General features: G+C 33.9%; 1 protein-coding gene across 3 annotated transcripts in view; it reads left to right on the top strand.

The window, feature by feature from the left end:
• Positions 1–15877, top strand: part of RADX (RPA1 related single stranded DNA binding protein, X-linked) — an 80177-nt gene that overhangs the window by 20309 nt on the left and 43991 nt on the right. For all 3 annotated transcript variants that reach the window (XM_059385518.1, XM_059385517.1, XM_059385516.1), the window contains exons 7-11: positions 2393–2497; positions 3603–3767; positions 5042–5202; positions 7220–7398; positions 14501–14541. In XM_059385518.1, the coding sequence (XP_059241501.1) occupies positions 2393–2497; positions 3603–3767; positions 5042–5202; positions 7220–7398; positions 14501–14541 (651 nt within the window). The remainder of the gene's footprint in view (positions 1–2392; positions 2498–3602; positions 3768–5041; positions 5203–7219; positions 7399–14500; positions 14542–15877) is intronic.

Below are 15877 nucleotides of genomic sequence, written 5' to 3'. Positions count from 1 at the left end.
AGGAAGCAGACTCCCTGCTGAGCAGAGAGCCCGACACGGGACTCGATCCCAGGACCCTGAGATCATGACCTGAGCCGAAGGCAGTGGCTTAACCCACTGAGCCACCCAGGCGCCCTCAGTGGGTTTTTTTTTTAAAAGATTTTACTTATTTATTTGACAGATCACAAGAAGGCAGAGAGGCGGGGGAGGGGGAAGCAGGCTTCCCTCTGAGCAGAGAGCCTGATGTAGGGCTCAATCCCAGGACCCTGGGGCCATGACCTGAGCCGAAGGCAGAGGCTTAACCCTCTGAGCCACCCAGGCACACCTCAGTGGGTTTTTTTCTTGTATCACCTTGTAGCATAAAGCTATTATATCTATAGTGTGTTATTTTACTATTTTTCAAATGATTACATTAATAAAATACTGATAGTTTAATTTTTGCCAACATTGGGAAAACTTCCAATCTTGACCATATGTAATTTTTAAAATCAACAACAAGGTAAAAATTGTAGAGCATCAGGATACCTAGAGACCATATAGAGAGCTGTTCTGCGACCCCTTTATTGGTTATGCAAAACAGCAGCATTCCACACCATTCAGATATTACCTTATTAGATTCTACCATCTGCTTGTGAGATTAAAATTTTAAAATATATCTGGATGAAACTAAACCTCACCTCAACTATTGAAGGAGAGGGCAGAAAGAGTTTTAGCCAAAACCGAGGCATGGGATTCCAAGCTGAGGGGGCTATGATTTCTCATGTAACTTCTCTCAGGGCATAAATGATTGATAGTAATGACTTCTGGTGACAATTCCATTACCTCATTTTAGGTGGGTTTTATCGCCAGGACCCTCTCTCTTTGTAACCACTTGAAACAACAAGCTAACACGTTTTAGATCATGATTTCTTCACAGTAATGTTACCAAGTATACATGTTCTATTTTTTCGGATAACGTGAAATACATCTTACTGAGAAAGCCTCATACGGACCTTGGTGAGATTTACTCTAGTACAGTAGTTGACAACAGTCACGAGTTATGTTTGTTATTTTGATCAAGGTGAAAAAAAAATATCAAATGAATGGTGAGTATTAAGGGGGCTTCAGGCCCATGAAGGGGAACATGACCAAGTGTCTTCTAGAATAATACCAGAATCCCTTGGTAGTAGAGAATCTTTTTTACTTTTGATTAACGAGAGTGAAAAACTAAGGAGAATGAACATTGAGTGTTTGCTATGTACCAGATGCTCATACATGTTATCTCATTTTGTCCTCCCAGTTAATCTTAAAAGTTGATGTTTTTATAGATTTACAGGTGAGGAAACTAAAGTCCAGAGAGTTAAGTAATTTCTTGGATGTCAAACAGCTAGAAGGTGTCAGGTCGGAATGTCTGATTTTTAACAGTCATGAAATGAGAGAAGTTTCTTTAATATTCCTATATCAACATCTTTAACCATGAATAGTGACATTTTGTACCATTTTTACATAAAGGAAGAGTGATGTAAATTGAGAATTATTCTTAGTCATTTCAACAGATTTCCTTTATTTTTGTTGCTATAAGATAAAGAATTAGGAAAATTTAGATATAGTAAATGAATTTATTGTTATTATCATACTCTCAGGAAGTATTTATCTCAAATGAGAACTTACCATTATTGTAAGATTACAAGAATTTACATTTCTTCATTTCCTAGTTCATAAGACAACAACCGTTTTGGCATGTGATGAATTAAAATCTTAAAAAAAAAATGTTGGTTTAATGAAACTTTACCTAACTAATTAATTGATAGACAGTTGAAAACAATTCAGAAAGGTGACTAGAAAAGAATGGGTTGTATAAGCCCTGTGTTGGAGACTTAAAGTCTAATTAAGATAAACACCTGTAAAACAGTGGCATAAGCAAATTCAGGTTAATAGTGTATACCCCTATCTGATGGAAGGAGTCAGAGTAATTCAGGGATCAGTGTTAGATCAGGTTAATCAGTAAAAGCATCCTGGAGAAACTAAGAGTTTTTTTCTCTGTAGGAAATAACTGTTGACACTCAGTTGTATGCCTGATTAGAGAGACTTGCAGTCTTCAACTGTGCAGCAAGGAATAGCTTCAGTTAGGTGCAGCCATTGTACTTTCTAAAGGAAAAGTAAGTGTTAGATCCTTTATCTGAAGGAAAAGGTAAGTGTTAGATCCTTGTTGCTCTGAGTGTTGTCAAAGGACTGGCTACACTAGTATAGTATCACCTAGAGCTTATAAGAAGTGGAGAATCTCAGGTTACTGCATTTGAATTTGAATTTTAACAATTGTCCCAGGTGATTCCTATGTTCATTAAAGTTCAAGAAGCACTGTGTTAGATACTGATCTTGGTAAGTCCTCTTTGGAAGGCAGAAATTTCTTCATAACTGTTTTCATTTTCTACAGTGACCTATTTCGTGTGTACACAGTTGAAAGTTGTCAGGAATGACACTCAGGTACCTAAACTGCTTTACCTAACCACTACAAATGAGAGTCGAGTGTTTATTACTGGTGAGCAATTTCTTGGTTTATACTTTATTGGAGATGTAATATATTTTCCATTCACTAAATTAACTTTTCCATTACAACATTCAACCACAAGATAGCTTTGTTTTAACCTCCTTTATTGCTGAAAGAATATTTAGCAAAGAATATTTAGCCTATGAAATGTATTGCTTCTAGATTATTTATGACTGAAGCAATGATTCTGTGAGTCATTGGAGAATTGCATTTATGTCCTTTGGTTAACTTTAATTCCTGCTTGATATAAAGTAGATAATCATAAATTGCTTTGATAGATTGAAGACTTAGGCCCTATCTAACAATATGGATACCATAAACAATATTTTTAAATACTAACTAAAAATGTTCATATTTTGGTCTCTGATCTCAGATTTTACTTATATAGCAAGAAGAGTCTTATTAGTTGTCTACAAGCACATTATTTTCTATATTCTTTCTGGTAACAGGATCAAAGCAATAAAGATGAAATTTTCCAGATGAAGATATAGTGTGGAGTGATATGTTTACTAAAATACTACTGTGTTGATAATTAAGAAATTTGTCGATAGAAGAGTCCTAAGAAGGACTAATACACATCTTTGTCAATACGTCATTTTATAAACACTAACAATATCAGATATAAATGGCACTTTTAATTATGTTTTAAGAATGTGAATTTAAATGCTGAGCTGTATTATAGGCAATTCAGTTCAAACATGATGCCATACCTTTAGATTAATACATGATTTAAAAATCTATTTTTTAAGAAGATGCCAGGCATTTTGATAGTTAGAAAAATCCAGATTATTAGTTTTCTTTTCATTATAACTTCACAGTATCCTGTAGGCAGCTATGGTTTTTTCCTCTTAAATTGTAATATGTCTGATTTCCTTCTCAACATAGGATTGATTTACTGACTTTGATCATTTTTGTATGCATATTGTGATCTGCTACACATTGCATAAATGAACTTCTTTTCTTGGTGACATAAGAGAATATTTTGATATTAAACTGTTTTTATAAAAAAAAATAGTCCATACAGTTATTACGGTGATTTTTTTTTCCTCTCTTTCTCTTTTTTTTTTTTTTTTGGTTTTACCCCTCTTGCAAAAAGGTCATAGAAACCAGCCTTATATCAATGACACCAAGGTAAAAAACTTTATTCATTGGATTAAAACAAGGAACGATAATGAGGAAATGAAGAATACTGTTATTGGTGGCTATTACCCCTATCCACCAGTGCCAGAGACCTTTTCGAAGTACAGTAGTTCTGTCAAAGGTACTAATGTAATTACTAGTCATATAGGATATGTTTATGTGCCATATGTGTGATACATATCATGAGCTAATATATATAACAACACTCATAAAAATTTTATCTTTTTCATGATCTAAAAATATATGTCATACCTCCTAAAGGTTAATATTTGGATTTTATTAGACTAGAAAAAGGGAGAACATATATGATGACTAACTGGACATCATATCTTGATTTAATGTTATTGAGATAAAATTTGCATTTAATAGTCCCAAACTCCTATGACATTACATACAGAGACTAAAGCTATCAAAGAGACACTAGATAATTTGATATCAAGATACTGACACTGTATTATGCTACTCTTGTGAAATGACATATATTGGATATTACACAATTGAGCACTACCTTTAAATAAAAATGACACCAAAGTAAATAAAATACAGAAAAAATACTGATGAGAGGACTAACATTAATTTATTTAAGTAGAATTAAGATATGATGGTTGAAAAGTATAATGTAAGTATATTACTTTTTAAAAGCAATGGGGTAATTGCATTGTTTGGGGAAAAAAAGAGAAATTTTTGAAAACTGACCTATCATCTAAATAATGGCAGCAATATGCAGGATATGGTCATATATATTAAAATGTATGTTTCTGTTCAGTGGCTAAGCAACACTTTATACTTTGAAATATGTGTCAATAACAGTTGACCCTTGAACAACACAGGTTTGAAATGCACAGATCCACTTATATGTGATTTGTTTCAATAAATATACATAGAGTACTATAAATGTTTTTTTCCCTTAGGATTTTCTTAATGTTTTCTTTTCTCTAGATTACTTTATTGTAGGAATACAGAATATAATATATATATAAAATATGTGTTCATCAACTGTTTATGTCATCGATAAGGTTTCTGGTCAACAGTAGGCTGTTAGTAAAGTTTTTGGGGAGTCAAAAGTTATACATGGATTTTTACTGCAAGGGGCTTGGTGCTCCTAACCCCCTGTTGTTCAATGGTCAACTACACATTCAATATGCAAAATTTTAAATTCAAATTAAGATTCCAGACTAGAGGACTGTATCAGAATTTAACTGATAATTATATTTTGCCTATTTTACAAAAATGGCATAAGAAGATGATGCCAAGCATCAACTTAAGTTTCACAAATGTAAGTTATGTAGCAAGTTTATGATTTCATGTTGTGAAATGACATTGCAAATCTAATTCTTATTTTTATCATTTCAGTTCTTTAAAACTTACAATTTCCTTGGAATTATTCTTTTGCAGTTGAGTCGCTCTTGACAGCTATAAGTGAAGTGAGGAAGGAGATTGAAGACTTGCAGTATAGGGAACAAAAGCGCATTGCAATTCAGGGGATAATTACTGTTATAAAGTATATCCCCCATACCAGTGCAACTGAAAGTGACTCAGCATCAGAAACACTTCGGGTATGGTGCCAGAGAATTAATAGTATATCTCTGAATGCACTGTGATCATAATTACAATTGGTACCTTGTACATTTTATTCAGAACTTACATGTATTGATGCTTAATGATGTAAACCTCAGAGGAAAAAAAAATCATTTATGTTTTTCATTTGTTTCCTTTTCCTGTTATTTATTTTGAAGTAGGCTGGGCTGAAGGTCACAGCCTCTGATATTTCCCAGGGCCTTCAACACTTGGTATCTTATTTTTGCTTTCTGCATAATTTGAGCCTATTATGATTCTCTTTACTTAAATTCCCAGGTGGTATATATGATTATATTAATTCCATTCCTTTTTGTCCAGGCCAGAACTATAGGAACGCTTTCATAGGAAATTTTTAATCTTTGTATCTGGCATGGCAGTCTCACCCAGATTTTTTTTTTTTTTTTTTTGCAGTTACATCTTCTTTAATAGCAGCATTGTGAGAGGTTTTACAAAGAAGGAAAAATTATCAACAACATTCAGTGTTGAAACATTTAGTGGGGAAACAGGTTCTAGTTATTTATTATCCAAACACGGCAATAGGAGAGATCGTACATTTTTGGCAGTAAGTCAAAATAAATCAAAGCCAGAGCAAACTAATCTAACAATGGAAAAGAGCTTTATGTGTAAGGAAGGGACCAAAAAGTGACTGAAAAGAGTAGTTGAAGGAATCTAAACATGTGTTTTTATTTTTCTTTGTGTTTAATTATATCTTTAATTTTAAAAAGATTTACATAACACAAAAGTACCAAAAATCTCAGAGACACAGTAATGTCTATAGTTACTCAATTTCCTTCTCTAAAGACCATTACTAGCTTCTTTCTACCCTTCCAAGGGTATTGTATTTATAAGTGTATATGTTTATATGTACATTTAGCAGATTTTTATTTATATAGTATTCTATTTATTAATTTTGGATTTTGCTAACATTAGCCAATTGTGTGAATTATGAAATTTTGTGTTTTCAGAAAAAAGAGCAAAAGTATCCTATGACTTCATGTTGATAAGAGTTCAGTTGGAATTTTCTGTTAAAATTTGGGTACCCTATATAGCAGTAATATTTTTTTTAATTTTTTATTTTTGATAAACATATATTTTTATCCCCAGGGGTACAGGTCTGTGAATCACCAGGTTTACACACTTCACAGCACTCACCAAATCACATACCCTCCCCAATGTCCATAATCCCACCCCCTTCTCCCAAACCCCCTCCCCCCGGCAACCCTCAGTTTGTTTTGTGAGATTAAGAGTCACTTATGGTTTGTCTCCCTCCCAATCCCATCTTGTTTCATTTATTCTTCTTCTACCCACTTAAGCCTCCATGTTGTATCACCACTTCCTCATATCAGGGAGATCATATGATAGTTGTCTTTCTCTGCTTGACTTATTTCGCTAAGCATGATACGCTCTAGTTCCATCCACGTTGTTGCAAATGGCAAGATTTCATTTCTTTTGATGGCTGCATAGTATTCCATTGTGTATATATACCACATCTTCTTGATCCATTCATCTGTTGATGGACATCTAGGTTCTTTCCATAGTTTGGCTATTGTGGACATTGCTGCTATAAACATTCGTCACCCAGATTTTTTAAGACATAGCAATGACACTTGTAGGATAAAGGCTCTAGCAGAAAAGACCACTACTGAACCTAGGCACAATTAAGACAAATGAGTTAATTTTTTCTGTGAATTTATCTTTTTAAAAATTATTTCTAGGATTTCTGTTTACATAGAAATGGGCATCTAGTCCAACTTTTCAGTTATATTAGTATAAGAGCTTTTGTTTACCTTCCTTTAAAAAATTTTAATATCAGATGCATTAGGATAAATATAATCCTATCTATCAATCAGCTTTTTAAAAGTACTTTTATGATTGCAAAAATATTGTGATAACTCTTAAGATTATGAAAAATGAATAAACTAAAATTATAGTCTTTTAAGAAAATTAATTTTTGTGAATTAGTTTAAAATGTTTTCTCTAAATTTTTGGTTTTAGAATGCCAACCAACCTTCAACATCCCAAGCGGCTAGAAGAGAAAATCAAAGTCAGGAAAGAGATACTAACAAGCGGCGTCAAGATGATGATCCTATGAGCTCTCAGTGTTTTCAAACTGGATATACAAGTTTGAGCCCTACCAAGAAGAAAAGAATTCTGCAAGGGCCATATGCCAAACTGTAAGTCACTTGTGTTAATATACACATAGCATATTAAATTTTTTTGTTTCTACCACGTAAAATGACCAATTCCACTAGAAGTGGTACTAGTTTTGTAGGGCTGCTCAAGTCCCAAGATCAAAGCATTGGCAGAGTGAGTTCCTTCTGAGCACTGTGAGGAAGAATCTCTTCCTTGCCTCTCCCCTAGCTTCTGGTGGTTTATGGCAATCTTTGGCATTTCTTGTCTTCTAGAAGCATCACTTCAGTCTCTGCCTTCATCTTCACATGGCATTTTCCCTGTATACATACCTGTGTTCAAATTTTCCTTTCTTATAAGGACACAAGACATATTAGTTTAGGGACCTATTCTGGAGTACTGTTCTACTCCAGTAAGACCTCATCTTAATCAATTATAACTTAGTGACCCTATTTCCAAATAAGGTCTCATTCTTTTTTTTTTCTAAATTTTTATTAACATATAATGCAAATGAGGTTTCATTCTGAGGATTATTGAAAATGTAATTGGTAATATATTGATAGTCATATTGATATTTAATAGGGACATGGGTTAGCCCATAACAGTCCTCCATCTGGCCCCTAAAATTTCATGTCCTTCTCACATGCAAAACATCCCATCCAAACATCCCAGAAATCTTAACCCATACTAACATCAACTCTCTTTTTAGATTTTTATTTATTTGACAGAGACAAGTGAGAGAGGGAACACAAGCTGGGAGTGTAGGAGAGGGAGAAGAAGGCTCCCCGCTGAGCAGGGAGCAGGACCCTGGGATCATGACCTGAGCCGAAGGCAGATACCTAACGATTAAGCCACCCAGGCACCCCTATAACATTAACTCTTAAGCCCAAAGTCTCAACTGAACATCATCTAAATCTATATATGGTTGACATGCAGGGTGATTCATCCTGGGACAAAATTCTTTACATCCATGAACCTGTGAAACTAGACATTTGTCCAAAACACAATGATAAGATGGGCAGAGGATAAGCCTTCCTATTTCAAAAGGGAGAAATCGGTCAGAAAGTAAATTAAAATAAAGTTCAAAACCTAGCAGGACAAATTCCATTTGATTTCAAGTCTCCAAAATTACCCTCTCTGGCAGGATACTGTATCTTCTGGGCCCACCAGGATGGCAGCCCCACTTTCTTGGCCCTAAGTGCTACCCATGCCCTCTGGAACTGAGGAATCATTGTCCCTTTTCTTGAAAGATAACATATGATCACAGATGGTTATCTCTTATCAACTAGTTTCCTGACTGTAGAATCCCAGAAATCCAACAGCCTTTCTTCATTTCATCCCACCTATATCCCTTTCAGTACAAGCTAACAGCATGCCTACTGAGATGGTTGATGGGATCCACAAATCACAAGCCTAATCTCTTGGGCAAATAGTTGTCCAACAACACCATTGGTGTTCCTTCCAGAGCAAGATTTCTCATTTTCTGCAGTATAGATTGGCTGAGAATTTTCCAAGTGTCGAAGCTTTGGTTCCCTTTTTCTTAATTTTTCAACTTCTCTCTCTCCTCCTGTATTTTACTATAAGCAATAAGGAGAAACCAGGCTGCACCTTCAACACTTTGCTTAGAAATCTCTTTAAATATGCAAGTTCACTGCATACAAGTTTCATCTGCCATCCAACAGAACACAGTTCAGCCAAGACCTCTTACACTTTATAACAAGGATCACCTTTCATCGAGATTCCAATAACCCATTCCTCATTTCTGTCTGAGACTTAACCAGAAGCACCTCTTACTTTTATTATTTCTAGCAACATTCTGTTCATAACAACATATATATTCTCTAAGAGAACAAGCTTTCTCTCAGAACTCTTTCAGCTTCCATGTTATACTCAATTCCAAAGCCATTTCCACATTTTATTTTATTTTTTGAAGATTTTATTTATTTATTTGACAGAGACACAACGAGAGAGGGAACAAAAGCAGAGGGAGTGGGAGAGGGAGAAGCAGGCTTCCCACTGAGCAGGGAGCCCGATATGGGGCTCAGTTCCAGAACCCTGGGATCATAACCTGAGCTGAAAGCAAACGCTTAACAACTGAGCCACCTATTTCCACATTTTAAATTACTTGTTACAGTAACACTCCACTTCCTGGTACCAAAATCTGTGTTCATTTTCTAGGCTGCTGTGATGAAGTACTACAAACTGTATGGCTTAAACAATGGCAACTTAGGGTCTCATGGTTCTGTAAGCTTGAAGTCCAAAGTCATCAAAGTGTCAGAAGTGTTAGTTTGTTTTGAGCTCTGTGTGAAAGAATCTACTCCTTGTCTCTACCCTAATATCTAGTGATTTTCTAGCAACCTTTGACATTCTGTGGCTTGTAGAAACCTTACCCCCAATCTGTGTCTCTGTCCAAACTCCCCCTTTTTATAAGGACATCAGATACATTAGACTAGGGGCCCACCCTACTCCAGTATAATCTTATTTTAACTAATTTATCTCTTCAGTGAAACTATATCCAAATAAGATTACATTCTGAGGTACTGGGAGGTTGTGACTTCAACAGGAATATTGGGGGAGATAAGATAACCCATAACAGAAGCCCTCTACCACCATGCTTGGCATGGACTACTTGACAATAGGTTTAAAATGAGGAACTACAAAAAATACATTTTATTTTAATTTAAAATACTACAGCTTATATTTGTTGGCCAGTTATTTAAACATGAATCTTTCCTATATAAACTCATATAAATCCATTATGAATTATATATGATTAACAGTTTTGGCTTTCTGAAGCATAAAGGTAACCAAGACACTAATAAAGCAGTTAGCATATACATCATTTTAGATTTCAAGATTTTGTAAAAACTCTAGTCTTCAGTGGTGGTTGTGCGCAGTCAGGGAAATGTTTTTTGGTTGTTTCCTGAGCCTTATATTCAGCAACCTTGATAAATTCACTTATTCTGAGTTTGTAGGTTTTTTTTTTTTTAATTTTCTCTGTATAAGTCATGTAATCTGCAAATACTTGTGGTTTATTTCTTCCTTTCCAGTCATTTTGCCTTTTATTTGTTTTTCTTGCTTTATTTTACTGGTTAGGACCTCTACTACACTGTTGAATATAATTAGCAGTAGAAACCACCTAGGTCTCATTTCTTTCTTCTATTTTTAGTGGTCTAAGGACAATTTATTTTATTTTTTCACAGCTTTATTGAGATATAATTGACATATATTACTGTGTAAATTTAAGGTGTATATTGTGATGATTTGACACATGTATGTATTACAAAATAATTACCACAATAAGATTAGTCAATACATCCATGACCTCACATAACTATTACTTTTTGTAGTAAAACATGTAACAATTACTCTCAGCAAATTTCAAGTATATATTATAATATTGTTGACTGTAGTCATCATAATGTATGTTAGATCCCTAGAATTTATTGTGCCTCTACTGGTACATTAACGTGTTCACCAACCCCGAAGCTCCACCAAGTCTTTATATCTAGATTTTTGGAGGGTAGTTCATTACTTAGGCACGATAGATTAAACCATTGGCCATGCGATTGAATTTTATCTGCAGCTGCTCTCCTCCCACCAACATAATAGAGGTTAGGCTAGTTCAGTGTTTCAACCTTGAATCATATGCTTGATGTATCTGATAATAGTTCTCATCTTCAGCTGTCTCGTGGCTCTCCATGAGTTACCTCATTAACATAACAGAGGCACTTTTGTCACTATGGAAATTCTAAGGGTTTTTGAACCAGGAGCCAGAGACAAAGACCAGATATGTTCTTTATCGTGCCATAGTTCTTAAGGTCAGCTGTTATCTTTTTCAGCTCTAGAAAGTCCATTTGATTCTTTTTTTTGATATTTACTTTCGAAATTATATATCTCGTTTGTCCATCTAAATCACCTGTTGATCTGCTTCTGTTGGTATAATAATAAGAAATATAACCATATTTACTTTCGAAATTATATATCTCTTTTGTCCATCTAGATCACCTGTTGATCTGCTTCTGTTGGTATAATAATAAGAAATATGACCATTTAAGAGCTTGTATTAACCTTTTAATACAAATGATAGCTAGTGAACCATGGTGCTCTTAGTTAGATAGTAAAATGTAGTCAAAGTCCATCTATTCATTCAAAAGTTAGCACTGAGAAATCAAATATAATCAACAGACATTAAAACTTCTTCAGTTCATTCTCCTGGTAATATTTACTCTATAAAGAGAGAAAATTAATCATACCATAGTTAGATGAATTCTTAAAAATAATTTTCAAAAAAATCATTTTCAGGTCTCCTCCTAAGAAAAGCAGAAGGAACTATAGGAAAAGTTTTTAAATAATGGTTGTTGTCTAAAAAACATTTGCTAATTTGGATTAATGATCACAGAAACTTAAGCATTTTTGATCATTGTAAATTATTGCTAATTGCTTATATTATCAATTTCTTAAAAGAACTCTATATTCTGTTCCTTTTATATACTATCTTCTGTTTTTCTTAGGTAGAAGGCACTGAAAATATTCCTTCATTTAATTATAGAGAGAATTTCAATATATGATGTAAAATTATTTATCTTACATCATTTGATCCTCGAAATCCCTGTGAGGAAGGAGCAGGATAATTATTTCAATATTATAAAAGAGAAATATGAGATTCAGGAAAGATAAACTATAGGATTTGTATGTGTGTATGTATATTAAGTACTTTCAGTTTCTCCACATGAAATATACTTTCTAAGACCTCAATACTGTTAATTATAATCCTGATATAAAGATGAGGGAATAACATTCTATAGAATCTGTATGATATTTACCTATGGTCAATAAGTTGATGAAAAGGGCAAGATTAGAATATAACTTAGAGTCATAATTTTTATAATTTTATCATATTCTGTCACTACCCAGCATATGCAATGTTCTCTTCTTTTAGCTCTCTTTTCCCTTTCCTCCTCAGTTATTTTTCTGTACTTACCTGTTCGCTTTTCATCTCTTTTTTTTTTTCGTTTTCCTCAGTTGATACCTGTAGACGTTATATACCTCCACTTCTGTCAGTTAGCTCCTCACCTTTAAGACGTTTAAGTTGTACAAATGAATTATTACATATTCCAGTAAAAATCTCCTAAGTCATTTTTTTAGAAGTTCTGTACAACTTAATGGTGCTGTTAGGGTTTTGAAAACTATTTCTTCTAATTTGTTTCAGATGGAAAAAGTCACTTTATTTTTTTTTTATTTTTTTTTATAAACATATATTTTTATCCCCAGGGGTACAGGTCTGTGAATCACCATCACTTTCTAATCACATGTACTAAAAAGTAGATACATGCTATTTAAGGTTCTTAAAATAAATGTAATTTAACTATTTTTTAAGTTAGATTTCTTTCAGAGTTGATGTTTCAGCTCTCTAATTTCTAGAAATACCATGTTTTCAGCAATTGAAAAGTTCAAATTACAAGTATAAAATGTGTTTTTATTTTCTAGGGTTTAAAGATAAATAAATGGATGCATTCTTCCTTCATGAAAGCTACTTCTTTTTGGCTCATTAATAACTCTTTAGAAAAATAATGAATACTACTATTATAAGAAAAAATCCATTGATAAAATAAGATGAGCAATATAATGTGGCATTCAATAATATGTCATTCTGTTTTACTTTATGCTTTTAGCTCTGGAAATACAATAGAAAAAAAAATCATCACAGAAATATGCTAATAGCCTAAAAGATGGAAATCTTTCCTTATAAAAGTAGGCTTCTCTGCAGTTTCAAAATAAAATATTTCCTTTTCCTCCATTTATTTCAGTTCAATAAACAGTTATTAAGTAAATATTATATAGATGCAAAAATAAATAAAATAAAGTATACACTTATATAGACCTTACAGCAGAGCTTATAACAGAATCTGTCGGAAGAGACAGACTCATGAACCTGTAATTTCAACATGGAGTGATGAATGCTATGATAGAGGCTTATTCATGGTGCTAGGACAGTGACAGCATACAGGAGGAGCAGTGAGCTTTGACTAGAGATCTAGGATGTCTTTTAAGAAATAATACTTGAGTTAAATTTCAAAGAAGAAATATGAGTTTAAAGCAGCATGAGACTTACAGGGGTGCCTGGGTGGCTCAGTGGGTTAAGCCTCTGCCTTCGGCTCGGGTTGTGATCTCAGGGTCCTGAGATTTAGCCCCGCATCGGGCTCTCTGCTCAGCAGGTAGCCTGCTTCCCCCCTCTCTCTCTGGCTGCTTGCTTGTTGTTTCTCTCTCTGTCAAATGAATAAAATCTTAAAAAAAAAAAAAAAGCACCATGAGACTTATAGAAAACTTTGAAAAGAGGCTAGACAGGACAAATAGTTTCCCAGAATGATATATGTTCTGGAAATATATATATTCTGGGAATATATATATTCTAGAATATTTATATATATTTACATGTATGTGCAATACATATGTATGTATTTATAAGTGTATAAATATATATAAATAAGTTAAAATATATATAAATAAATTATAAATTATGTATATTCATATATACATCAATAGACATTTATATATATAAATATCTCTATCCATCTTTAGTTGCTATATAATAAAGTTAAATACTTCCTTTTGTGGAATGTGCCATATTAAAAGAAGACTTACCAGCACCACACTCTAACCAAATGAGCTAACTGGCCATTAAAAGAAGACTTAAATTAGCAGTAGTATTTGGGGTTCCTGGGTAGCTAGTCAGTTAAGTAGCCACTCTTGGTTTTGGCTCATGTCATGATCTCAAGCTTTTGAGCTCAAGCTCTGTGTGGGGCTTTGTGCTGAGCAGGGAGTCTATTTGGGATTCTTTCCCTCTTTCTCTCCCTCCCCCTCTGCCCCTCCCTCTTTTCTCTCTCTTTTTCTCTCAAATAAATAAGTAAATAAAATCTATTTAAAAAATCTATTGCAGTATTTGAACTAGGTTATATATGCATATTTGTATATTCATAACTTGTATATCTTTTCATTAAGTTTTTAGTGCATTACTTTAAGAAACTAAACCTATCAATTTTGTAAACTTACGGAATTTGAATATATTCTGAATGGGGCCAATTAGTTTTTATCATTCAATTGTCTTTTTGTAATTATTGGTTATCTTTTTTCCATCTTTCGTAGAGTTCCTATGCCTCAGCCAGAAACTTCTGCGCAGACGAAAGGTAATAAACCAGACATGCCAAGCATTTTCTAACGTATGTTGCTGTGATGATTATTATTTATGAAATGACTATGGAACAGTATTATATAGAGATTTTATTTGATTTTATTCTGCATTTTTGTGTCTTGCCTCTCTCTAGCATAAGTACTTTAAATAGATATATAGTTTTTATTTTTTTTTATATTAGCTTAGGTCCTTGTCAAAAGTACTGGTCCCAACTTTAAAATAATTTGTTATCATCCCCAAAGTAAAAGTAAATATAAAAAAACCTATACTTACCAATTTGTTTATTTGATAATACACCCCTTCAAATATAGAGATCTTTAATTTTTAATTACCAGAAGAATAAAGTAGGAAGTTTAAATTTTATTTGAAAAAAGTATATAGGTAAAGCTTAAAAAATAGTTGTAGTTTCTTTATTTGCTATTAGTTTGACTGGTCTGAATGTTGGGCTCATTTCTGAAGAAATTTCACAGGACAATTTAGTTCCTGAGAGTGATTGGTTTAAATCTGATCTTATAAGGCTCAACTCTTTGGACTAGACTTTTTAACACTTTGTCTTTCTTGCTTTTTGAGTTATTCTTATTTTGAGGTTGACCTCTTGTCAGTCTGGGAGATCAAGAACCCACAGAAGAATCTAAAGTCTGTATCCCCCCCAAAAAAACTAAAGCATAGAAAATAAGGGGGAAAATCATTATAACACAAATATATGACCAACCTCAGAACAATAATAAAAAATCCTAAAGTGCTAAAAACAAAAGAATTTAAATTTAGCTGTGAGTAGGACTAAAACTAAAACTGCTCTCAGGCATTTCAGAACTAGATACAGACCTAAATGATTGTGGGCTGAAAGTCCTTTGTGCAAAGTAGGATTGATATATAGAATTGGAAGGTTATGAAGGACCAGAGAGAGTAGGCCCATCAGTGTGGAAAAGTGTCAAGGAGCTTCCTGTATCCTCTGGGCAATGGTTGGGAAAAAGTCCCACTTGAGAGATATTGAAATCCCAGACCTGTGCAACATGGAGGTGTGGTCACAGTTCAATTGACTGTAATGGTGACGACACTGAGCTAAGGAGTTAACAGGAACATCTGATCTGAAATCAGTGAAACCCTTAAAGTCTTAACAAAGGTAAGTATGAAACTGCCTCAAAGGGAGGAATCTTACAACCTAGGGTGCCCCATAGAAAATAGCTACAGAAGATAAATTCATGGTTAAAAAAATGACTGGGCGCCTGGGTGGCTCAGTGGGTTAAGCCGCTGCCTTCGGCTCAGGTCATGATCTCAGAGTCCTGGGATCGAGTCCCGCATCGGGCTCTCTGCTGAGCAGAGAGCCTGCT

The sequence above is a fragment of the Mustela nigripes genome, chromosome X (assembly GCF_022355385.1).
Source record: "Mustela nigripes isolate SB6536 chromosome X, MUSNIG.SB6536, whole genome shotgun sequence".
Lineage (NCBI taxonomy): Eukaryota > Metazoa > Chordata > Mammalia > Carnivora > Mustelidae > Mustela > Mustela nigripes.
The sequence above is the reverse complement of the archived record's forward strand: the minus strand, read 5'-3'. Positions and strand labels throughout refer to the sequence as shown.